The 26,629-nt window shown below is 50.6% G+C and overlaps 1 protein-coding gene across 1 annotated transcript in view; it reads left to right on the forward strand.

Moving 5' to 3' along the window:
* xrn2 (5'-3' exoribonuclease 2) overlaps positions 1-26,629 on the forward strand; it is a 119,444-nt gene that overhangs the window by 52,353 nt on the left and 40,462 nt on the right. Inside the window, exons 16-20 of the mRNA XM_072505734.1 lie at positions 2,007-2,107; positions 17,779-17,914; positions 22,142-22,249; positions 24,716-24,805; positions 26,386-26,458. Of these exons, the coding sequence (XP_072361835.1) occupies positions 2,007-2,107; positions 17,779-17,914; positions 22,142-22,249; positions 24,716-24,805; positions 26,386-26,458 (508 nt within the window). The remainder of the gene's footprint in view (positions 1-2,006; positions 2,108-17,778; positions 17,915-22,141; positions 22,250-24,715; positions 24,806-26,385; positions 26,459-26,629) is intronic.

A 26,629-nucleotide genomic window follows, 5' to 3' on the forward strand; every position in this document is an offset into this window, starting at 1 on the left:
CCCTCCCGGGGGTCAGGGTGCGCCGAGGCCTTTCTCTGCTGCATGCTCCCGGCATTAGCTTTCCCGTTAGTGCGGTGACCCCCCACTCAGGAGTTACTGTCTCGTTTCTCCCTCGCCTGCTCTCTAGTTCCTGCCCTGTCTTTCTCTGCACTTCTCTCGCTTGCCACTCCCTTGGTTGGGGGGAAGGGGAGAGGTGCTTCCTCTCTCTCGCCCCCCCCTCCCCCGAATCGCACCACGACAAACTTGTCTACAGGGGCTGTAAAGAAATGTTCCTTGCCTTGGTATGTGACCCAGAGCTTTGCTGGGTACAGCATGCCAAAGCGTAAGCGGTTCTTGTATAGAGCTGCTTTTGCCCTGGCAAATTAGGCCCGTCTCCTGGCCAGGTCAGCCCCAATGTCCTGCTATATCGTTATTCTATGTCCTTCCCAGCTACAGTTCTTCGAATGCCTGTCGCAGCGCAGGATTCTTTCTCAGTCCTGGTGCCGGTGCACTTTGGTTATTCACTGCCCTCAGTTGTTCTCCGGCTTTGGGTTTTGGGTGCAACAATCGGTGTGCCCTGTCCATTTCTGGTGGGTTGGGGAAAGTTTCCTTTCTCACCAGGTTGCCCAGCATCTGAGCTGCATAGACCGTGGGATCTCTGCCTTCGATTCCCTCCGGTACGCCCACAATCCGCAGGTTTTGCCTCCTTGGGCGGTTCTGATCCTCCACTTCATCCCTCAAACTACCCTGCGTCACGACCCCTTTCTCCAACGCCATGATCCAATCGCTCGTTGGTTGCGGCCTTTTCCATGTCCTTGATGATCGCCTCTTGGGCTTCCAGCCTCTTCTCCACTCTGCTCTGGCGAGCTGTATTTGGGCCAGAGTCTCGGCCACCGCATCCTTCACTGCGGCCTGAATGTCCGCTTTTATCTCTGCCTTTACCTCCTGCTGGTGCTCCCTTAATTCCTCTGTGAAGGATGCCTTTCAGCTCTCTCTTTCTCTCCCCATCCCCCAGGTGTGTGAGGGATTTGTTCTTGGCTGCCCTGCCCTTCCTGCTCCGGTGAAACTTGCGCTCCGCTGCCTCGTGCGCTGGTTGGCTTGTCTGAATGCTGGTGTTCCTGGCTCCTTCCACTCCTGGTCTCTGTTTGGCCCCTAGTTTGGCTTTTTCCGGGCATCTTTTCTTGTATTCCCCCTCTCTTCCTTCCTTCCTCTGTCTTTGCAAGGTTGGGGAATGAGTTGTTGCGTTTTTGGCGAGTTTTTGTTGAAAACTGGCTATTTTCCGGGTCCACGGGAGGAGATCCACCTGACGTGCGACTGCTCAGCACATCATCATCACTGGAAGTCACTTCATTTGCAGTGTTAATGTAAGCCTACTTGTGACACTAATAAAGAGTATTATGTTCTGACCGATTTGGCCCTGACTTCAAGGATTCTGCACGACTCTTAACCCAGACCTGGGTGCAGTAGTTTGCATTCCCTTTGGCCCAAACCATTTGCTATACTTAAGCAGCAAACATGTAATGCTGACGTTGGGTGGAAACAAGATGTGTTGCCTTCCACTGATATGAAATCAGAAGCGTAACTTATTAAATACGCAGTAACAAGGAAATATAAAATTGGTGCAATATGGTATTCTTAATGTGGTGACTATTGTTAGAGAATTTGTATGAAAGATGTTGCAGAATTGATGTTGGGTCTTTGCATAGAATCAAGCGCATGCTCGTTATTTTAAGAAGGCATCATTGTGCCCTACTGACTGAAGTGATATTTGTATAATTTATTGGCACTGTTTGATTGTGAGATTGTCAGCCTGTTTTGTTGCTTTTCTTTTGAGCTTGTTGGCATTTCATTTTGATGTGGATTTCTGTGACTTATTAGGTCATAGCTCCAAAGAGAAGCACATTGAACGCCAACATGGTTGCAGGCAAAGTTTTACCTTAAGTTACAATTTCTTTTTGAACCAGTCATGTTGTTTACAAAGCAATTTTAAAAAAAAAATGTTTACCTTTTCCTTTTTAATTTTCTAGACATCAGCTCAGAACAATAATTCAGATGGAAGCCCGGTGCCTCTAGGAATGAAGCGGAAGAATGGGGATGATGATGATGATGAACCAGCAGATAACATCAGGTACAGCTATTGGCTGATTGCTTTGTTTAGCAGTTCAGCAAATTTCTAAAATAGGTGCTCTAATTAATACTACTTAATTTGAAGTAACAGGCGTCATCATCTCTCCTATAACTGCTTTGCCATTTACCGAGTAGTAATTAATGTGGAAGGTACATGAATGCTGAGCAAAGCACTTTGAGACATTGGAGCTGTTGATTGAGTAGTGAAATTACTATGCAAGTAGGTTGTTCTATTAAAAGTCCCTTCTCCCTCTGAGATCAAACTGTAAATTAGACCGACATCTCTCCTTTTTATGCACATGTGAATTTTCAATCTGAGTGCCTGTACAGGTACTAACCAGTTCTGTCCATTTCCATTGTGTCGTTATCACTGGGGACTACAGAATGCATACAATGCTGGGGGGTGAGGGGAGGTTGGGGGGGAGAATACTTTCTAAGACTAAATATTATGAACTGTGGTTGACCCTTGGGAAGCAGCACTGGTTTTTGATGAAAATAATTGTCTGACAGCAGTAATGGCTAAAAAAAGTGATAATTTATACCAAAGCCTTATTTTGTACTTTACCAATTTAGCAGTACTGTGCTTGTAATCCAGTGACATGCATAGACTCTTGATGAGCTGACAATTCCAAGCTCCGTGTAGCACCAGATGATCCTGATAATCTCTTAAAATAAATGGCACTGTGCTATTGAATGAATGTGTCCAGACATGTTTCACACTGCTCTCTGCAACGTGCTGTTTTATCATTTACATCTTGGCTTAAGTGGTGGAGTTTTTTTCTGTAATTCTTCTTCGAAGCTGAGACATCGTTGCCTTGTTTTTGATGTTTGCATACTTAAAATAATTTTGTCTCTGATCACTTTTCATATTGGGTGAAAACAACTTATCTCAAGTTACAGAATCTATTCAATATATACTTGTACTTTTTGGAATTCTGTACCCCAAAATGGTGTGAATATTCAGTCAAGGGATACTTTCAAAACAAATAACAGATTTTTCGATGCTTGTGGAATCAGGGGATGGGATGGGTAAATGGACTTGGAAGTAGAAACTTTTGCCAGAACTTTGCTGAATGGCAGAGCAGTCTTGAATGGCCAAATGTTCCTTTTTTTCATGTTTAAACTCCACCATGGCAATTTAAAATTGAGTTCAATTTATTTATGAAAGAAACTATAAATAAAACTATATCTAATGGGTGGCACAGTGGTTAGCACTGCTGCCTCACAGCTCCAGGGTCCTAGGTTCAATTCCGGTGACTCTGTAAAGTCTGCACTTTCTCCCCGTGTCTGCGTAGGTTTCCTCTGGGTGCTCCGGTTTACTCCCACTGAATGAAATGAAATGAAAATCGCTTATTGTCACAAGTAGGCTTCAAATGAAGTTACTGTGAAAAGCCCCTAGTCGCCACATTCCAGTGCCTGTTCGGGGAGGCTGTTACGGGAATTGAACCATGCTGCTGGCCTGCCTTGGTCTGCTTTCAAAGCCAACGATTTAGCCCTGTGCTAAACAGCCCTTTGAAGTTAAGGTTGGGTGGATTGGCCATGCTGAATTGGCCCTTAGTCTCCAAAAGGTTAGGTGGTGTTGCTGGGTTACAGGGATAAGGTGGCGGCATGGGCTTGTGTGGGGCGCTCTTTCCAAGAGCGGGTGCAGACTTGACTGGCCGAATGGCTTCCTGCACTGTAAATTCTATGGTTCTATAGTAGGATCATCAAGAATTTCTGAAAAATTTGTGAAAATGACTAGAAAACCTATTTTTCATGTTTGATCCAAATGTGACTCCCACACCAATGTGGTTAGCTTTCACTGGTTTTCTACTGGTTAGCACTGCTGCCTCATCGCGCCGAGTACCCAGGTTCAATCCTGGCCCCGGGTCACTCTCCATGTGGAGTTTGCTCATTTTCCCCATGTCTGCGTGGGTCTCACCCCCACAACCCAAAGATGTGCAGGGTAGGTGGATTGGCCAAGCTAAAATGCCCCTTAAATGGGGAAAAAAAATGAATTGGGTACTTTAAATTTAAAAAAACTTTCACTGGCTTTCTGAAGTGACCTAGCCAGCTACTCAATTGTATCAGGATTGATTCAGGAAGAAGTCTGTCTACTGCCACAGTCTTAAGGTAACTAAGATTGGTCCTTCCAAGTAAAGACCACAACTGAGAATGATTTTTTAAACAGTGAAAATTGTTGAAAAACCTTCAGGCTCCCTTGTGTAAATGGGTAAACTGAGTAGGGTGGGGCTGGGGAAGCATTGCCCCTGAGTGGCACCGTCTCCTTTGTTGTAACAAATCAAATTGTGGGGTGGGGTTGGGGGGGGGGGGGGCATATGGGATACAGTTACTAATAGGGTAAAGAGATTGTCCAGTTCAAAGTAAATTTTTATTAATTTGTTTTATCCTTTTCTTAGACAACCAAATGTTGAATATTTTGGTTCTAGAAGTACAGGAATGGAGCACAGAAGTAAAATAATTTAGACTTAGAAAATGGCTGCTTTGTTCCAAAATAGACAATGGGTTCCAGCCACTGAAGCTTATAGACCTAAACCTATTTTTTGAGTGTCAGATTGGTTCACCAGTATCTTACTTGTTTCTGATTCAGAAGGTTGTGAGCTCAAGCCCTACTCTAGATTGGAGCAAGAAATCCAGGCTGACCGCATTACAATAGAGCAGATGCGCTCCTTCAGATGAAACGTAGCAGCCGTTTAGGTTTGCGTAAAAAATTCACCATGGCACAATTCAAATAGATGTGTTTTGCTTTCATCCAGCTCTGTTTTGCTTTCATCCAGCTCTGCAACTATCCCTCAAACGCACCACCAAAAACCATCTATTTGATTATTGTGCATATTGCCTATTGCATTTCCCTCATCAGTGAGGTCAAAATTATTTTCAGTGACTAAGTAATTCTCAGGATGACTTGATGTGGAAGGTACAAATAAATGCAATTTCATGCTCTTTCTTTGTCTCCTTAATTTTTCTTTTTCTCTTTATCTTCACATGTTGACTGACTTACATAGAACAAACAGTGCAAAAGGAGGCCATTTGGCCCATCGAATCAGCACCGACCCACTTAAGCTCTCACTTCTACCCTATCCCCACTTGTGCCCTTAATTTTATTCTTGTGTTCTCTGTCACTTTCTGAAGAAAATGTTCAAGTCAATGCTATGTCACAGTAGCAGTTGGAGACCTTGAGGATGTTTATTTTTAGTACAGGGGAGAAAAAAAACACAAATAAATCAAATCACTGAGTAAATTGTCAACACTAAGATCACCAGTTCAACCTGAAGTAAGCATGTGGAGTGTGTATAAAGTGCTGTTTCTAGTGACTGGCTTTCTTTCATGCCAGTGTTTAGATCAGTGATGGGCTCCTCAGAACATTTTCTGAGAATTGCTGTAATATTCCCTTCGAGAGCTTTTGGCACAAATCCTGGGGTTAATTATATTTACATATAGCTGTGGGCACCCACTTTATTCGCAGCACTGTATGGTCTCCTACTTGACAGGAAGGGTTTCCGAGATGCTTCTTGCTGTTGCGCCAGGCGGACGGCAGAGCAATGTGATTGTAGATACTCCAATTTGGATGCTTCTCTTACATATGTATTTTCTCATGGCACGTTTTCCCTGATTGCAGTTAGAAACTTTCATAATGGGGTCCACATGCAGGAGCCCTGCTTCTTGTTGGTGAATGTACTACTGGCTGAATGAATGGCACAACTGGTGAGACTTTCTTGATAGACGGAGGTGGGCAGGTACTTCTGCTTTCCCTATAACCCCCAACATTGCAACTTAATGTGGCAGTGAGTAAAACAGGGAACCCGACTCTTGGTTCCACCATAATTCCTCGTCCCTCTGCTGCTACAATGCTCGAGTTGCATCCCTTGGAGCAGAAATGCCTGGAATTTCTCTAAATTGATGGGAATTCCTACCAATACCAATCAAGGGGTAACCTTTCATAAGTGCTGTATTCCAGACAATTCTGGCATAGCTTGATGCCACGAGACAGTTACAAATGTTTAAACATATAGGGAGAGTACAGAATTTAAACTTTATTATTATTTTTTTGAAAAAGTGACTTTCATTTATGTAGTACTTGGCCAAATTACCAGGAGGAACGTCCCTGATAGTCTTTGAAATACTGTCATGGAATCTTTTTTAAAAAAAAATATATCTTTTAAGTTTTTCAACAAATTTTCAAACACCCCCCCCCCCCCCCCCAAACCCCCAACAAAAAGAAAGCAACAAGAACACAACAAGTAGAAACTATAAATTGGGTTTCCCCATGTACAGTAACCCCCCCTTATAACAGTAAACAGCACAAATAGGGGGGAGAAAAGCACCTTGACCCAACCCGCCCCTGGGCTGCTGCTGCTGACGTCCTCCTCAACACTCCGCGAGATAGTCCAGGAACGGTTGCCACCGCCTCGGGAACCCTGCACAGACACTCGCAAGGCAAACTTTATCCTCTCCAGCTTGATGAACCCTGCCATGTCATTGATCCAATCTTCCACATTAGGGGGCTTCGCATCCTTCCATAGTAGCACAATCCTCCGCCGGGCTACCAGGGACGCAAAGACCAGAATACCGGCCTCTTTCGCCTCCTGCACTCTCGGCTTGTCCGATACCCCAAATAATGCTAATCCCCAGCTCGGCTTGACCCGGGCATTCACCACCTTGGACATAGTCATTGCAAAACCCTTCCAAAACCCATCCAGTGCCGGGCACGACCAGAACATATGGACGTGATTTGCCGGGCTTCCCGAGCACCTCCCACATCTGTCCTCCACTCCAAAGAACCTACTCAACCTCGCCCCTGTCAGATGCGCTCTGTGAGTATCCTTGAACTGTATTAGGCTGAGCCTGGCGCAAGAGGAGGAAGAATTAACCCTGCTCAGGGCATCAGCCCACAGACCCTCATCTATCTCCTCCCCAAGTTCCTCCTCCCATTTGCCCTATAACTCCTCTACCGAGGCCTCCTCCCCTTCTTTCAGCTCCTGGTAGATTGCCGAAACCTTGCCATCTCCAACCCATACACCTGAAATCACCCTGTCCTGAATCCCCTATGCCGGGAGCAGCGGGAATTTCCTCACCTGCCGCCTCACAAACGCCCTCACTGGCATATACCTGAAAGCATTTCCCAGGAGTAGCCCAAACGTCGTCTCCAGCGCCCCCAGGCTCGCAAACGCTCCATCGATGAACAGGCCCCCCATTCTTCTAATATCCGCCCGATGCCAGCTCCAAAACCCCCCATCCATCCTTCCCGGGACGAACCGATGGTTCTCCCGAATCGGGGACCAAACCGAGGCCCCCACCTCGCCCCTGTGTCGCCTCCACGGCCCCCAGATCTTCAGCGTCGCCGCCACCACCGGACTCGTGGTGTACCTTGTCGGCGAGAGTGGCAGAGGTGCCGTCACCAGTGCCCTCAGGCTCGTGCCCACTCAGGACGCCATCTCTAACCTTTTCCACGCCGCCCCCCTCCCTCCATTGTCCACTTACCGGATCATCGCCACATTGGCTGCCCAATAATAGCCACACAGATTCGGCAGTGCCAGCCCCCTGTCCCTGCTATGCTCCAGAAACACCCTCTTCACCCCCGGGGTCTTATTTGCCCAGACAAATCCCATAATGCTCCTACTTACTCGTTTGAAAAAGGCCTTGGGGATCAAAATGGGGAGGCACTGGAACACAAAGAGAAACCTCGGAAGGACCATCATTTTTACCGACTGCACCCGACCCGCCAGTGAGAGAGGCAGCATATCCCATCTTTTAAAATCCTCCTCCATCTGCTCCAAGAACCGCGTCAAATTAAGCTTGTGCTGGGCCCCGCAACTCCGAGCTACTTGGATTCCCAGGTACCGAAAGCTCCTTTCCGCCCTCTTCAGCAGTAACTCGTCTATCCCCCTTCCCTGGTCCCCTGAGTGCACCACAAAGAGCTCACTCTTCCCTACGTTGAGTTTATACCCCGAAAAGTCCACAAACTCCCTAAAGATCCGCATGACTTCTGCCATCCCCTCCACTGGATCCGCAACATACAACAACAGGTCGTCGGCATACAATGACACCCGGTGCTCCTCTTTTTCTCTCTCTCTCTCTCTCTCTTTCCCCCCCCCCCGAACCATTCCCCTCCATTTCCCCTCCCTCAGTGCCATGGCCAGCGGCTCAATTGCCAGTGCAAACAAGGGGGACAAGGGAACCCCTGTCTCGTCCCCCGGTACAGCCGAAAGTACTCCGACCTCCGCCGGTTCGAAGCCACACTCGCCACCAGGGCTCTATATAGCAGCCTGATCCAACTGATGAACCCCTCCCCGAACCCAAACCTCCGCAACACTTCCCAAAGATACTCCCACTCCACCCGGTCAAAGGCCTTCTCCGCGTCCAGAGCTGCCACTGCCTCCGCTGAGGGCATCATAATCACATTGAGGAGCCTCCGCACATTTGTATTTAGCTGCCTACCTTTCACAAATCCCGTCTGGTCCTCATGAATCACCCCCGGGACACATTCCTGAATTCTCATAGCCAGCACCTTCGCCAGCAACTTAGCCTCAACATTGAGGAGCGAGATCGATCTATACGACCCACATTGCAATGGATCCTTGTCCCGCTTCAAGATCAAAGAAATCAGCGCCCTGGACATTGTCGGGGTCATGGTCTCTCTCCCTTCCCCCCCCCCCCCCCCCCTCGCCTTATTAAAAGTCCTCACTAGTAATGGGCCCAGCAGGTCCACGTATTTCCTGTAGAATTCAACCGGGAGCCCATCTGGCCCCCGGGCCTTCCCCGCCTGCATGCTCCCCAATCCTTTAACCAGCTCCTCCAGCCCAATCGGCGCCCCCAAACCAGCCACCACCCCCTCCTCCACCCTCGGGAACCTCAGCTGATCTAGGAATCGTCGCATCCACTCCTCCCCTGCTGGGGGCTCAGACCTGTACAGATCTCCATAGAAGTCGCTAAATACCTTGTTTATTCTCACCGCACTCCGCACCGTATTCCCCCCGCTATCCTTAACTCCACCTATCTCCCTCGCTGCCTCCCTCTTACGAAGCTGGTGTGCCAGCAGCCGACTCGCCTTCTCCCCATACTCACACGTCGCCCCCTGCGCTTTCCTCCACTGTGCCTCTGCTTTCCCTGTGGCCAACAGGTCGAATTCCATCTGGAGGTTCCGTCGCTCCCTAAGTAGCCCCTCCTCGGGGACCTCTGCATACCTCCTGTCCACCCTTAAAATCTCCCCCACCACCCTCTCCCTCCCCTCCCTGTGGGCCTAATGGAGATTAGCTCTCCCCTGACCACCGCCTTCAACGCCTCCCAGACTACCTGCACCTCCCCGTTGTCATTGCCCTCCAAATATCTTTCAATGCACCTCCGCACCCGGCTACACACGCCCTCATCCGCCAACAGTCCCACATCCAGGCGCCACAGCGGGCGCTGGTCACTCTCCTCCCCCAACTCCAGCTCCACCCAATGCGGGGCGTGGTCCGAGATGGCTATGGCCGAATATTCCGTTCCCTCCACTTTCTGGATTAGCGCCCTATTCAAAATGAAAAAAATCTATCCGGGAGTAGGCTCTATGGATGTGGGAAAAGAAGGTAAATTCCCTGGCCAGCGGCCTGGCAAACCTCCATGGATCCACTCTCCCCATCTGGTCCATAAACCCCCTGAGCACCTTGGCCGCAGCCGGCCTCTTACCCGTCCTGGACCTAGAACGGTCCAGTGCTGGGTCCAGCAACGTGTTGAAGGCCCCCCCCACCCCCATTATCAAGCTTCTTACCTCCAGATCCGGAATCCGACCCAACATGCGTTTCATAAATCCGACATCATCTCAATTCGGGGCATATACTTTCACCAGTACCACCCGCACCCCCTGCAACCTACCACTCACCATCACATATTGACCTCCATTATCCACTACAATATTCAGTGCCTCGAACGACACCCGCTTCCCCACCAGTATTGCAACTCCTCTGTTCTTCGCATCCAGCCCTGAATGAAAGACCTGCCTTACCCATCCCTTTCTCAGCCTAACCTGATCGGCCACCTTCAGATGTGTCTCCTGGAGCATAACCACATCTGCCTTCAGTCCCTTTAAGTGCGCGAACACCCAGGCCCTCTTGACCGGCCTGTTCAGGCCCCTCACATTCCAAGTTATCAGCCGGATCGGGGGGGCCACCGACTAGCCATCTCCTATTCTAGGCCAGCCACGTGCCCGTGCCTCCCGCCCCGGGACCATCGGCGGACCCCCGCCCCGACTACCTCGCCTACTTCCAGCTCCCCTTGGGCCAATGCAGCAGCAACCCAGTTACCCCCCCTCTTTCCCCCCCAAACCCCCACTAGATCCTCATCTAGCCATTTTGCGCTCCCCCCCCCCCCCCCCCCATGACACTCCCGTAAGTCAGCTGACCCCGGCCTCTCCCGCCCTTCCATCGACCCCCCAGTGTGAGAATCCCCCCACCCCTTGGCAGTCAGTGTGCGCTCCCCTCCCCCCATCCTTCCCTAACGTGGGAAAAAGCCCGTGCTTTCCTGAGCCCCCCCCCCCCCCTGGCGCAGCTCCTTTTTACGGCCTTGCCCCAACTCCCCATCCCCGGGCCTCCACCCCCCTCTTCCTCCATGGGGCCCTGCCCCTCCAACAGCGACGCCCATACTCTCCCACATCAAATCCATTCACCCATTCCCACCCAGCACTCAAACAAAAAGAACATTCCCCAAACACAGTAAACATTTGCGCTGGCTGCAGCATCCCGAACTTCACCCCCGTCCGATGTAGCACCGCCTTAGCCCGGTTGAAACCAGCCCTCTTCTTAGCTACCTCCGCACTCCAGTCCTGGTAAATTCGGACCTCCGTCTTCTCCCACCTGCCGCTCCGCTCTTTTTTGGCCCATCTCAGGACACACTCTTTGTCCATAAAGCGGTGGAACCTCACCACTACAGCACTTGGCGGCTCGTTGGCTTTGGGTCTCCTTGCCAGGACCCAATGAGCCCCATCCAGCTCCAGGGGCCTCGGGAAAGCTCCCGTGCCCATCAGTGAATTGAGCATCGTGCTCATATATGCCCTGGCATCGGACCCCTCCACTCCTTCAGGGAGACCCAGAATCCGAAGATTCTTCCTCGACCTATTCTCCAGGTCCTCGAATTTTTCCGCACACCTCTTGTGCAGCGCCTCGTGCGCCTTCACCGCCAGGCCCAAGATCTTGTCCTCGTTCTCCGAGGCTTTTTGCCGCACCTCCCGGATCGCTGCCCCTTGGGCCTTCTGGGTCCCCATAAGCTTCTCAATCGCCGCCTTCATTGGCGCCAGCATTTCTGTCCTCGGCTCCTCAAAGCAGTGTTTAAGAAACACCTGCTGCTCCTGCGACCACTACGCCCATGCTGCTTGATCTCCACCCGCCGCCATCTTGCTTTTCCTCTCTCGCACTTTTCGCTGCACCAGGATCATTTTTTTAACCGCTCCACTCCTGGTCCAATCCATATAATGTTGGGGGGACCTTGCTGTCACCTTCCCACACTGGAAGCCGTCGAACAATCGCCATTGGGGCCCCTCTGAAGAGCCCAAAGTCCGTTCCCGGCGGGAGCTGCTGACCGTGCGACCTACCTAGGCATAGCCGCAACCGGAAGCTCTGTCATGGAATAGTTTGTATCTACCTGAGAGCAGGGGAGGCCGAAGTTCAACGTCTCTTCTGAAAAAAGGAATGCACCTTTTGACAGTGCAGGACTCCCCCAGTACTCTGCTGGAGTGTCAGTGTTGATCTTTGTGTTCTGGAGTGAAATTTGAACCCACGATCATTTGATTCAAGCAAAAGTGCTGACGCTGCCTCTTGGCTTTAATGCTCTAGTTGCCTCCAAAATTAGAGGGAGCTTGTGTGTATCATGTGGTGTGTGGACTATGTGACTGCCTGTTCATATTGTGATGCTGTGGCATTTTGATATAATCTCTAGAATTTGGTTTAAAATTCAGTCATTCTGGAGAGATTGTAAAGCTTGCATCGCTCCATGGTTATAAGAATTGGAAACCAAATGAGTTGGATAGTCTTGAACCTGTTCCAGATGATCACCAGTTGTATTAAAATCAGGCTGTTTCACTCACAGGCAAGGATAAATATTGTGAAAAATAGAAATAATATCCCACTAATTGAGGGCACTCTGCAATTGATTGGAGCGTGGCAGTCTCTTCTGCCATGTATGATCCAGATATACTTGGCGTGGATGGTTCGTATCTGAAATGAAGAAAATGCTCCTCTCATTGATAAACAAAAACAATTTTCCAGTGAGCGCACCTTGATTTTAAAACACTTATTCCCTGCCCCCTCGACTGAACAAGGTTATGTTCATGTCTTTTAAGGTGAAACAGCCAAGTGTTATCATTTCTAAGCTCTTTTGGTGTACTCACAGCACGGTGGGATGGGCAGGTGGGGGTTGAGGAGGAGCAGTTGTCGGCCACTCGGCCCCTCAAGTCTGCTCTGCCATTTAATAAAGTCATGGCTGGCCTGATAACCTCACGTTCACATTCCTGCCTACCCCTGATAACCTTTCAAACCTTTGTTGATCAAGAATCTGTATGCATATCAAGAATTTATTCTCCTCTTGGCCAAGGAAAAAAACAGACCCGAGGACTAAGAGCAGTTTAGAATTCAGCAAAGGAGGACCAAGGAATTGATTAAGATGGGGAAAATAAGAGTATGAGCGTATGCTTGCGGGGAACATTAAACTGACTAAAAATTTCTATAGTTATGTGAAGAGAACAAAACTGGTGAAGACAAATGTAGATCCCTTACAGTCAGAAACTGGGTTTTTTTTTTAGGAAACATTTCATTGAGGCATTTATAATTTTAACATACATTCTAAATAACAGAACAGTCTGACGCACGCAAAAAACCCACAGTAACAAGCACAACCCCACCCCCCAAACTCCTAGCTATCCATATATTAGATTCCCTGTCCTTATTTTCCATTTCCATGCCTCCCCTTCCACACCCTTCTGCTGATGGTCAGTTTTCCTTAAAGAAGTCGATGAACGGCTGCCACCTCTGAGTGAACCCCTGTATTGAATCCCTTAAGGCGAACTTAATCTTCTCTGGCCTGAGAAACTCTGCCATGTCACTGACCCACACCCCCTGCTTTGGAGGCTCCGAGCCCCTCCATCCCACCAAAATCCGTCTCCGGGCCACCAGGGAGGCAAAGGCCAAAACGTCGGCCTTCACCCACCCCCGGGTCTCGGATCTTCCGACACTCCAAATATTGCCACCTCTGGACTTGAGTCACCCTCCCTTCCAGGACCTCTGACGTGACATCTGCGAATCCCTGCCACAATCCCCTCGGCTTTGGGCACGCCCAAAACATATGTGCGTGATTCGCCGGACTTCCCCCGCATCTCCCATACCTGTCCTCCACCTCCTCAAAAAACCTACTCATCCGGGCCACATGTTAAGGTCCAGGGTTTAGAGAACCCCAAAGTGTATCATGGAGTTCACCTTACCTTTAACTTTGAGTTCATTGTGGTTATGGGGAGCACATGGGCCTGCCTTTCAGGTGTTATTCAACAGTGATACAGTATTTTAAAATTAAAACAATGTTTATTTCTGAAACCAGTTAACACTTTATAAACCCACAGTAAACATCTTAACAACTATCAACACCAATAAATCCCCGAAGAATACAGCACTCTATAGAATAACCCTTGATAAATTCCCAAACAACATCCAGAAGACAAAAGACCCTTTTAGCACAGAGATCAGGTTTAAATTCTCTAATGAGAGCAGTTATCCGTTTGAAATCACCCAAATGAACACACTTTTAGCTTGTAGAGAGATCCATGCACACCTGCTGGCTTTCACTGCAGCTTTTCTCTCTGAAAACGGAACTAAAAACTCACTCTGGAGCAGCCTGCTCAAAAACAAAAGTAAAGTAGGCAGACAGCGCAGCTCCACCCACACTCTGACATCACTGATAAACACCCATTTCTTAAAGACCCATTTCTTAAAGGTACTCTCACATGACACACAGTCATATGAGCCCTGTGGACCACCTTGAACTGGCACACAACGAGGTTGCATTGATTCTTTTCAGGGCCTTCTCCCATAGCCTGACTTCCAGCTCGTGCTCCCACTTCCTCTTCACCTCCCTGATTGGGACCCCTTCCCACTCCATGAATTCATTATATATTTCTGAGACCCTCCCCTCCCAGCCCCTGTTTTTGACATCACATCCCCTTGGAGGGAAGCTTGGAACCTGCCTCTGGACAAAGTCCCGTATCTGCAGGTACCAAAATCCGTTTCCACCCGGTAACTCAAACACCTCCAGCTCCTCCAGGCTCGGGAAACCCTCAATGAAGAGATCCCCAAATCTCTCAATCTCTGCCCACTGCCAGCTCCTTATGCCCCCATCCAGCCCCCCCCGGAGCGAACCGGTGATTGTCACAGATCGGTGACCATACCATCGCCCCCTCCAGTCTCATATGCTGCCTCATTGCCCCCACACTCTCAGGGCTGCACTACCACTGAGCTTGTGGAGTGCCGAGCCGGCGAGAATGGCAGAGCTGCCATCTCAGGAGGACTGTCATTTTCACAGTCTGTACCCCACCAATGACCGTGGGAGCATGTCCCACCTGTGGAAGTCCCCTTTCATTTGCTCAATCACCCTGCCCAAATTTAGTTTATGAAGCTGACCCCAGTCCCTTGACACCTGAATCCCCGGATACCTAAAACTCCTCCCCACTTAGAACGGCATCTCCCTCAGTCTCCTCTCCTGCCCCCTTGCATGGATCGCGAAGACCTCGCTCTTGCTCATGTTTGGTTTGTAGCCTGAGAACTGGCCAAATTCCTCCAGTATTCCCATAATTCCTGCAATCCCCCCAACGGGTCTGTTATATACTGGAGCAAATCGTCCCATAGAGCAAGAACCCCCCCTCTCACTATTCCTGCCAAATGTTCCATGCCCTCAGCGCCATTGCCAAAGGCTCTATGGCCAGGGCAAACAGTAGTGGGTAGAGTGGGCACCTCTGCCTTGTCCCCCTGCACAGACTAAAATACTCTGACCGGACCCGGTTGGTCCTTGCATTCGCCACTGGTGCCTGATATAGCAACTGGACCCAATCCACGAATCCCTACCCGAACCTTCCCAGGACAGCCCACAGGTAGCTCCACTCCACCCGATCAAAGGCCTTCTCTGCATCCATGGACACCACCACTCAACCTCGCGCCCCTCCGCAGGCATCATTGTCACATTTAGGAGCCGTCTAATATTGAGCGTCAGGTGTCGTCCCTTCACAAATCCCGTCTGGTCCTTACCTCCTGGACACAATCCTCTATGCGCATGGCCAAGATCTTTGTCAGCAATTTAGTATCCACATTCAACAGGGAGATCGGTCTATATGACCCACAACTCTCCGGATCCTTATCCCGCTTCAAAATAAGGGAGATGGATGCATGCGATAACGTTGGAGGGAGCACTCCCAGCTCCTTGGACTCATTAAAAGCCTTTACCAGGAGCAGCCCCAGCAACCCAGAAAACTTTTCATAAAACTCAACAGGGTATCCATCAGGTCCTGGGGCCTTACCAGGACCCGAATTGAGATGAGTTTCCCCTGTAATAACCGCCTTCAATGCCCCCCACACCACCCCCGCCGAAACCTCACTTGAGTCATTGATTTTTATATATCCCCGAATGGCCTCCCTCACCCGCTCGCATACCTCCTCCTCTGCTAACAGCCCCACATTCATCCTCCATTGCCGCTGGGCCTTCCCTTTGCTGACTTGCAGATCTACCCAGTGCGGGGCATGGTCTGACACCACAATTGATGAATATTCAGTATCCATTAACTCAGCCAGCAGCGTTCTTCCCCAGCACCCGTCTGACAAACTCAAGATCATCCCAGTTTGGGGCATATATATTTACCAATACCACGGCCATTCCCTCCAACTTCCCACTAACCATAACATATCTACCCCCCCTCCCCCCGGATCCGCCTCAATCTTTCCCACCTCGAACGCCACCGTTTATTGACCAGGATTGCCACCCCCCTCGTTTTAAAGTCTAATTTCGAATGAAACACCTGCCCAATCCGTCCCTTCTTCAACCTAATATGATCCCCCACCTTCAAATGTGTCTCCTGCAACATGGCCACGTCTGCCTTCAGTTGCCTCAAGTGCGCGAACACACGGGCTCTTTTGACTGGCCCGTTCAGTCCTCGAACGTTCTACGTGACCAGTCTAGTCGGGGTGCGCTCTGTCTTCCTCTCTCTTTCCTCCCCCGCCCCCCCGCCCCCCCCCCGATCAACCATTAACTCTCCTAGGCCCGCCCTCGGGCAACCACCATCATCAACCCTCCTCCTCCACTTTGAAAGCCCCCTCCCCGTCAGCAGTTTAGATGTCGTCCCCCGCCTCCGCATCGGCCTTCAGCTCACCCCCCACTTTTTTTTCCGTGAACTAGCCCTCTCAGCTAGCCTGGCAGCCCCCGCCCATAACGCCTAGCATATCTCCCCCCCCCCCCCCGCTCTTAGTGCAAACAGTCAAAACAAAGGCAAGAAACAAAAACAATCCCTCCCAAAGTCTGAGCACAAAGGCCCACCCCTCCTCCCTTTACCAATTACTGTATACCCGCCTAACCACAAACCGAATCGACAAAAAAACCCGTCAAGAAACAAGTAAAACCCCCGAAATAAGTCCAAACAGCACAGATTCAAAGTTTTACATAACATAGTTCAGTTCTCCTCAGTCAAAGTTCAAGATCCTCCTTCTCCTGTTAGTCTATTCTTCTTCATGAAGTCCGCAGCTTCCTCCAACGAACCAAAGTACCACTCCCAGCCTCCATAGGCAGGCCGGTCCGAACTTTATGCCCTTTTTGTACAGGGCCGACTTGACCTTATTAAAGTTCGCCCTCTTTATGAGCTCTGTCCCCAGGTCTTGATACACTCGGGCAACCACCATCATCAACCCTCCTCCTCCACTTTGAAAGTCCCCTCCCCGTCAGCAGTTTAGTTGTCGTCCTCCACATCGGCCTTCAGCTCACCCCCCACAATTAATTTTGCCTTTAATAAATTAATATTCAGCTATATAGATTTGCTGATGCTACCTTATCGTGTTCTGCTTATGGCTTATTTGCCAGTGAGGTAACTGTTAAATGAGATGCTTTTAGCTCCACATCCAACAATTGTCTCAAGACAGACCAGCAAATGAGAAATGAGTGTAAATACTGCAGAATCAAGTTGCCTTTAGTTCACTGGCTAGTTTGGCAGAGGATGCCGGTTGGACACACCTTTGCTTATGCTGAGGATTAACTGCATTCGAAGAATAAGGGAAACTGAATCACAATTAAATAGGTCGTTGAAGCATTTTGACTTGGGTTGTTTTGCTGCAAGGTTGGTGTGGCGGCACGGGTGCACAGTGGTAAGCACTGTTGTTTCACCGCGCCAGGGACCCAGGTTCTATTCCAGGCTTGGGTCAGTGTGTGGAGTCTGCACATTCTCCCCGTGTCTATGTGGGTTTACTCCGGGTGTTCCTGTTTCCTCCCACAAGTTCCAAAAGATGTGTTATTAGGGAATTTGGACATTCTGAATTCTCCTTCTGTGTACCCGGACAGACGACTGAGTGTGGCGACGAGGGGATTTTCACAGTTACTCCATTGCAGTGTAAATGCAAGCCTACTTGTGACGCTAATAAATATTATTATAAATAAAATACATTATAATATCTTGTTTTTATGACACAGGCTTTGGGAACAGGGTTGGAAACAACGATACTATAAAAACAAGTTTGATGTTGATGCTTCTGATGAAAAATTCCGCAGAAAAGTTGTTGAATCATATGTTGAAGGTTTATGTTGGGTTCTTCAGTACTATTACCAGGTACGTAAGCTTTTTGTTGACTTTTATTGGAGTTGAATGGGAGCAAATGGTATATTCCGAATTGAGAACTCAGAGGAATATTTAAAGAAAAGGAATAGTGTCGAGGAATGTATTTGCGATTTTTACTTTTTACAGAACAAAATAACTCCTTAGAAATTATGATTTTTGGACAAGGCCTCATGCTCCCTCGCTCTTGCATGCTCTCTTTCACTCTTGCATGCTGTCTCTCGCTCTTGGGCGTGTTCTCTCTTGCTCTTGGGCGCGCGCTCTCTTGCTCTTGGGCGCGCGCTCTCTTGCTCTTGGGCGCGCGCTCTCTTGCTCTTGGGCGCGCGCTCTCTTGCTCTTGGGCGCGCGCTCTCTTGCTCTTGGGCGCGCGCTCTCTTGCTCTTGGGCGCGCGCTCTCTTGCTCTTGGGCGCGCGCTCCCTTGCTCTTGGGCGCGCGCTCCCTTGCTCTTGGGCGCGCGCTCCCTTGCTCTTGGGCGCGCGCTCCCTTGCTCTTGGGCGCGCGCTCCCTTGCTCTTGGGCGCGCGCTCCCTTGCTCTTGGGCGCGCGCTCCCTTGCTCTTGGGCGCGCGCTCCCTTGCTCTTGGGCGCGCGCTCCCTTGCTCTTGGGCGCGCGCTCCCTTGCTCTTGGGCGCGCGCTCCCTTGCTCTTGGGCGCGCGCTCCCTTGCTCTTGGGCGCGCGCTCCCTTGCTCTTGGGCGCGCGCTCCCTTGCTCTTGGGCGCGCGCTCCCTTGCTCTTGGGCGCGCGCTCCCTTGCTCTTGGGCGCGCGCTCCCTTGCTCTTGGGCGCGCGCTCCCTTGCTCTTGGGCGCGCGCTCCCTTGCTCTTGGGCGCGCGCTCCCTTGCTCTTGGGCGCGCGCTCCCTTGCTCTTGGGCGCGCGCTCCCTTGCTCTTGGGCGCGCGCTCCCTTGCTCTTGGGCGCGCGCTCCCTTGCTCTTGGGCGCGCGCTCCCTTGCTCTTGTGCGCGCGCTCCCTTGCTCTTGTGCGCGCGCTCCCTTGCTCTTGTGCGCGCGCTCCCTTGCTCTTGTGCGCGCGCTCCCTTGCTCTTGTGCGCGCGCTCCCTTGCTCTTGTGCGCGCGCTCCCTTGCTCTTGTGCGCGCGCTCCCTTGCTCTTGTGCGCGCGCTCCCTTGCTCTTGTGCGCGCGCTCCCTTGCTCTTGGGCGCGCGCTCCCTTGCTCTTGGGCGCGCGCTCCCTTGCTCTTGGGCGCGCGCTCTCTTGCTCTTGGGCGCGCGCTCTCTTGCTCTTGGGCGCGCGCTCTCTTGCTCTTGGGCGCGCGCTCTCTTGCTCTTGGGCGCGCGCTCTCTTGCTCTTGGGCGCGCGCTCTCTTGCTCTTGGGCGCGCGCTCTCTTGCTCTTGGGCGCGCGCTCTCTTGCTCTTGGGCGCGCGCTCTCTTGCTCTTGGGCGCGCGCTCTCTTGCTCTTGGACGCGCGCTCTCTTGCTCTTGGGCGCGCGCTCTTGCTCTTGGGCGCGCGCTCTTGCTCTTGGGCGCGTGCTCTCTTGCTCTTGGGCGCGTGCTCTCTTGCTCTTGGGCGCGTGCTCTCTTGCTCTTGGGCGCGTGCTCTCTTGCTCTTGGGCGCGTGCTCTCTTGCTCTTGGGCGCGCTCTCTTGCTCTTGGGCGCGCGCTCTTGCTCTTGGGCGCGCGCTCTTGCTCTTGGGCGCGCTCTCTTGCTCTTGGGCGCGCTCTCTTGCTCTTGGGCGCGCTCTCTTGCTCTTGGGCGCGCGCTCCCTTGCTCTTGGGCGCGCGCTCCCTTGCTCTTGGGCGCGCGCTCCCTTGCTCTTGGGCGCGCGCTCCCTTGCTCTTGGGCGCGCGCTCCCTTGCTCTTGGGCGCGCGCTCCCTTGCTCTTGGGCGCGCGCTCCCTTGCTCTTGGGCGCGCGCTCCCTTGCTCTTGGGCGCGCGCTCCCTTGCTCTTGGGCGCGCGCTCCCTTGCTCTTGGGCGCGCGCTCCCTTGCTCTTGGGCGCGCGCTCCCTTGCTCTTGGGCGCGCGCTCCCTTGCTCTTGGGCGCGCGCTCCCTTGCTCTTGGGCGCGCGCTCCCTTGCTCTTGGGCGCGCGCTCCCTTGCTCTTGGGCGCGCGCTCCCTTGCTCTTGGGCGCGCGCTCCCTTGCTCTTGGGCGCGCGCTCCCTTGCTCTTGGGCGCGCGCTCCCTTGCTCTTGGGCGCGCGCTCCCTTGCTCTTGGGCGCGCGCTCCCTTGCTCTTGGGCGCGCGCTCCCTTGCTCTTGGGCGCGCGCTCCCTTGCTCTTGGGCGCGCGCTCCCTTGCTCTTGGGCGCGCGCTCCCTTGCTCTTGGGCGCGCGCTCCCTTGCTCTTGGGCGCGCGCTCCCTTGCTCTTGTGCGCGCGCTCCCTTGCTCTTGTGCGCGCGCTCCCTTGCTCTTGTGCGCGCGCTCCCTTGCTCTTGTGCGCGCGCTCCCTTGCTCTTGTGCGCGCGCTCCCTTGCTCTTGTGCGCGCGCTCCCTTGCTCTTGTGCGCGCGCTCCCTTGCTCTTGGGCGCGCGCTCCCTTGCTCTTGGGCGCGCGCTCCCTTGCTCTTGGGCGCGCGCTCCCTTGCTCTTGGGCGCGCGCTCCCTTGCTCTTGGGCGCGCGCTCTCTTGCTCTTGGGCGCGCGCTCTCTTGCTCTTGGGCGCGCGCTCTCTTGCTCTTGGGCGCGCGCTCTCTTGCTCTTGGGCGCGCGCTCTCTTGCTCTTGGGCGCGCGCTCTCTTGCTCTTGGACGCGCGCTCTCTTGCTCTTGGGCGCGCGCTCTTGCTCTTGGGCGCGCGCTCTTGCTCTTGGGCGCGTGCTCTCTTGCTCTTGGGCGCGTGCTCTCTTGCTCTTGGGCGCGTGCTCTCTTGCTCTTGGGCGCGTGCTCTCTTGCTCTTGGGCGCGTGCTCTCTTGCTCTTGGGCGCGTGCTCTCTTGCTCTTGGGCGCGTGCTCTCTTGCTCTTGGGCGCGCTCTCTTGCTCTTGGGCGCGCGCTCTTGCTCTTGGGCGCGCGCTCTTGCTCTTGGGCGCGCGCTCTTGCTCTTGGGCGCGCTCTCTTGCTCTTGGGCGCGCTCTCTTGCTCTTGGGCGCGCGCTCTTGCTCTTGGGCGCGCGCTCTTGCTCTTGGGCGCGCGCTCTTGCTCTTGGGCGCGCGCTCCCTGGCTCTTGGGCGCGCGCTCCCTTGCTCTTGGGCGCGCGCGCTCTTGCTCTTGGGCGCGCGCTCTCTTGCTCTTGGGCGCGCGCTCCCTGGCTCTTGGGCGCGCGCTCCCTTGCTCTTGGGCGCGCGCTCTCTTGGGCGCGCGCGCTCCCTCTCGCCCTTGGGCGCGCGCGCTCCCTCTCGCCCTTGGGCGCGCGCGCTCCCTCTCGCCCTTGGGCGCGCGCGCTCCCTCTCGCCCTTGGGCGCGCGCGCTCCCTCTCGCCCTTGGGCGCGCGCGCTCCCTCTCGCCCTTGGGCGCGCGCGCTCCCTCTCGCCCTTGGGCGCGCGCGCTCCCTCTCGCCCTTGGGCGCGCGCGCTCCCTCTCGCCCTTGGGCGCGCGCGCTCCCTCTCGCCCTTGGGCGCGCGCGCTCCCTCTCGCCCTTGGGCGCGCGCGCTCCCTCTCGCCCTTGGGCGCGCGCGCTCCCTCTCGCCCTTGGGCGCGCGCGCTCCCTCTCGCCCTTGGGCGCGCGCGCTCCCTCTCGCCCTTGGGCGCGCGCGCTCCCTCTCGCCCTTGGGCGCGCGCGCTCCCTCTCGCCCTTGGGCGCGCGCGCTCCCTCTCGCCCTTGGGCGCGCGCGCTCCCTCTCGCCCTTGGGCGCGCGCGCTCCCTCTCGCCCTTGGGCGCGCGCGCTCCCTCTCGCCCTTGGGCGCGCGCGCTCCCTCTCGCCCTTGGGCGCGCGCGCTCCCTCTCGCCCTTGGGCGCGCGCGCCCCCTCTCGCCCTTGGGCGCGCGCGCCCCCTCTTGCACCCCGATGCACTCTTTCTCATTCCCTCTGGCCTGCGTGCTCCCCCTGTGTCTCACTGTCCCTCAGTTTCCAGTTATTAAAACAGTTTCTGGAGTTGTTTGGCCTTTGGAATACTTTGAAGTTGTGGTTATTTGCAATGGAGCTATCCAATGCATGCTCTGTAATATGTGCCCTTGGAGCAGTCAAAGATGGAGAGTGACCCTCTTTGAGGATTCTGGGCAGTAGTTTTTAAAAATTAAGTGCTGTGTTATAAGTAAGTTACCTCTATTTGATGACAAGGTTGTCTATAAAAACATTGATTATTTTTTTTAAAAGCTAAATTCTGTTTACAGGGGTGTGCTTCCTGGAAGTGGTTCTACCCATTCCACTATGCACCATTTGCTTCCGACTTCACAGACATTAAAGATATGCCTTCCACATTTGAAAAGGGAACAAAGCCGGTAAGATTTTGCAGGTTCCGGATACGTGCATGCTGTACTTTCTGATGACTTAATGTCACCACTATTGTCACCACTATTTCTAGAAGCTTGTAGTTGCAAATTAGCAAACTACAGTCGCCGTGGGTAACCAATCACCATGTTGATTCCCAAATGTGATCTGAAAGAATTCTTAGTTTTGGTGTGTGAAGTTCATGGTGATTTTAGGTCACATCACCCCTGATGTATATTGCAATGAAAGTTTCTGGTGCTTGTGTCTCTTGTGTTGTATATTGAGCACGTGTAAGCTATAATATTGAAATGCCAATAATGATATGCTGCTGAATTGTTATAATGGTTCGCATTATATATTTTAATGACATTAATTTAACAGGAATGCACTCTCTGGGAGCTTGTGTAGGTGTATTTGGGTATGTGTATGTAGCTACATCATAGCTTGGTGCAGACTTCCTGACTACACAATTAAATTCCTGTGTTCCTGATAACTTTTCCCATAATAAATTCCTGTACTGTCATATTATTGGCTGGAATTTGCTGCCAAAGTAGCAATGTGCTTCATGCAACTTGCTTGGCCTACGAAAGATGCCATATGACGCAGGTTATTGCTCAATTTGTACCATCCTGCTGTTAGTCTCTCAAAAATGGTAGTTTACCATCAACCTCCCAGTGTGGTTCAAAACATTCCATTAATTTCTGGTTGAAGTTGCTCCAGAAAGTTATGACTGCAATTGAACAGTGCAAGTACCTTTTAATATTACAAGATTTGTGTTCCTGTAATGCCACACAACCTCTGGCACAGAAAGGAAACAATTGAAACTGTGGTCTCTCATTCCTGTAGTTGGTAAAAGTTTGGTAGAAATTAACAAATATTTGTTTTCTTTCCATTTTTTTCTACCTATCTTTCTTTCCTTCACTTTGTCTCCTGGTTTGACTCTAATTCACCTTCTTTCTCATTCCTTTGTTTATTTATCAATCCTGAAATCTCATTGTGTAAGGAAATATGCTTAGTCCTTTTGTGCACCAAGATTTCGAATAGCTTGTTGCCCTCATTACTCGCTTGCATTTCCACTTTACAAAATTGCGAACTGACGTGAAAGAAACAACCATCCTTTAATGAAGCTTGGCAGTAGATTCCCGCTCCAGCAGATACCGAGACGATGGATTTTCCCCCTACAACTTGTTCTGGTGTACTTGCATAATCTCACCACAAGATAACTTCGACCATTCCTTTCTGGGGGGAAAAAAGGCCATCTTGTCTTCCTTTCACGTTAGGTTAATCATCTTTCTTTTTTTTCTGAACACAAAATCATCTCAAATCCATTCCTCAGGGCAGTTTCCTCAGCCCAACCATCTTCAGCAGCTTCATCAATTACCTCCTCCCATCATAAGGTCAGAAGTGGGGATGTTTGCGGATGACTACACAATATTCAGCACCATTTGCGACTCCTGATAGTGAAGCAATCCATGTCCAAATGCAGCAAGACCTGAACAATATCCAGGCTTGGGCTGACAAGTGGCAAGTTATATTTGAGCTACACAAGTGCCAGGCAATGACCGAGGATCTAACCACCGCCCCATGACATTCAATGACATTACCATCATTTCATCCCCCACAATCAACATCCTCGGGGTTATCGTTGATCAGAAACTGAACCGGACTAACCACATTAGTACTGTGGCTACCAGGGCAGGTCAAAAGCTAGGAATCCTACGGCGAGTAATTCGCCTCCTGACCCCCTGTCCCCATCCCAAAAAGCCTGTCCACCATCTACAAGGCACAGCTGAGGAGTGAATTGGAATACTCTCCACTTGCCTCTCTTTGCTTTCAGTCATAGTCGCCCTTCCAGGTGGCATCTATGAAATTGCTCAGGATCCTACAAGTTTGAATTGTTTAATGCTAATATAGCCCTGTGCCTCCCCCTGACCTGCTGACAGTGCCTGGGCCTCCCTAAATTTTTGCCCCATGTCCCTTCTTGCCATCAGGCACCTTCATCAAGCTAACTTGACTGTGAGCACCTCATACAAGGGACAGATTATCTGGAACTGCTCTTTATTAACTGAAGCCTCAAACTTAATGAAAAGGCTGATCATATTTAACTAAATTGCAAGTGAATTGTCCATTTACACATTATTTGCTGCATAAGCTTGCCTCTTTGGGTGTTTAATTTTGATAGACATTTGAGGTGAACAGCCTTTGCACAATCTTTAGTCCTCATTTAGGCTCTCTTTTTTTCATGAACTTCCTTGACCACCATTTACACACTGCCATTCCCAACCCCCATAGATTTCAGCAATTTTTTGTCTTCTCGCACTGCATTCCTTTTCATCCATTGTTTCCTTTCTCTTGCCCCTGCTCCTCCTCCTTTTTCAAAATGTTTAATTTTTTAGTGAAGCAGAATATTTTGTCATGTGGGTATGGAATGTGTCCTTAATACTTGCACGTAACCATACTTAAATACTTGTTTGCAGTTCAAACCACTGGAACAATTGATGGGAGTGTTTCCTGCAGCAAGTGGCAACTTCCTTCCTAAGACTTGGCGAGAGCTGATGGTGAATCCGGTGGGTTTTGTTCTTAATGAAAATTGAGCGTGACTATTACTCAAAATATTTTCATGGGGATATTCTGCATAATCTACCTTTATAAATGTATACATATATGAATGAAAATTGTTTATTGTCACAAGCAGTTTTCAAATGAAATTACTGTGAAAAGCCCCTAGTCGCCACATTCCGGCGCCTGTTCGGGGAGGCTGGTACGGGAATTGAACCGTGCTGCTGGCCTGCCTTGGTCTGCTTTCGAAGCCAGCGATTTAGCCCTGTGCTGAACCAGCCCATGGAAGATGTTCATGGAAATTGATACTTCAAATTTTAGATTAAAAAATTGATAAATTGGTGATGCAAAATATAAAGTTTGGTGATCTCACAGCGACCACTTTAAAATGCATCTGTTTTCATTACTTGATCTTTCCATCCAAATAAAGATTTTCATTCCCCCTTCCACATTAAGGTTAAGTATACAATGTGCTGAATTAATTGTGGAGATAGTCAAACCAAATAAAAATAGGATAGCACAAGCCCTCAACTCATTTAAATAAGGTAGGGTCCTGAAGTGCAGTAACCTGCAGGGCTACAGACTAAATTGTGGAAAGTGCGATGTGAGGCTGGGTGGCTTGTTTTTTGGCTGGCGTAAGTAGAATGAGCTGAGTATCCTCTTTTGTGCAGTAAATGATTCTACGGGTCTGCAGTGTATTGCAAGTCCTTCATGTATTTTATTGTACTTCTAAGATGGATTGTGTAACTTGGTTTTCACTGACATGTAGCTCATCAAAATAAAATGCTATTGACTTCAGCTTAATTGACATAAAATTTGAAATGTGCAATGAAGAAACAGGCCTTAAGAAAACCTAAACTAGGGCGGCACGTGGCACAGTGGTTAGCATTGTGACTACGGCGCTGAGGACTCTGGTTCGAATCCCAGCCCTGGGTCACTGTCCGTGTGGAGTTTGCACATTCTCCCCGTGTCTGTGTGGGTTTCACTCCCACAACCCAAAGATGTGTAGGTTAGGTGGATTGGCCACGCTAAATTGCCCCTTAACTGGAAAAAAAAAATTGGGTACTCTAAATTTATTTTTTAAAAAGAAACGATAGTGAGTCTCGTTTGATAAACACAAGGACACTTATGCAAGTATAATCTGTAATATATTTCGAACTAAGATTTCCCATCCTAGTTACATTGGATTGAACTGCTAATATCTGTTTTTATAAAATGTGATACTCAATTTTAGTTTTAATGGTAATTTGCAATTTTTGGTAATTTGATTTTCATGGGGAATTAAAATATCCTCTGAGGCAAATGCTAATGCCCCTTAATGAGAATAAAGATTGGTATATGTAGCCATTTTAAGTGCATATTCCTGTTAATTGCTGGACAAATGGACTGAAAATTGACAAGAATATATTGTATGATGCCTCATAAAAAAGTAATGTCTATATGCTGTGAATTTGATTGTAATAAGATGCATTAAAATACTGATCCAGATTGAAATGACTTTCTTGGAGGAAAAAGTGATGAGTCTATTTGTATAATTTGAGATTGGACAGGCAGCAGATGAAGCATTTATTGTTATTTTTTTAAACAGGACTCTTCAATCATTGATTTCTATCCTGATGATTTTGCTCTTGATTTAAATGGAAAGAAATTTGCATGGCAAGGTAGGATTTTGAATTTCTGTGTTAGCCTATTATATACTTCGCTGAATATTGTGGTTTTATATGTGGATTGAAGACCACTGGGTTTTTGCATGTGTTTATAGGAAAAAGCAGTAAGATATGCAAGACCCAGTGCTCAAATTAAAAGCAGAAATAGCTTTGAGAAAAGGTGCC

The sequence above is a fragment of the Scyliorhinus torazame genome, chromosome 1 (assembly GCF_047496885.1).
Source record: "Scyliorhinus torazame isolate Kashiwa2021f chromosome 1, sScyTor2.1, whole genome shotgun sequence".
NCBI classification, from domain to species: Eukaryota; Metazoa; Chordata; class Chondrichthyes; order Carcharhiniformes; family Scyliorhinidae; genus Scyliorhinus; species Scyliorhinus torazame.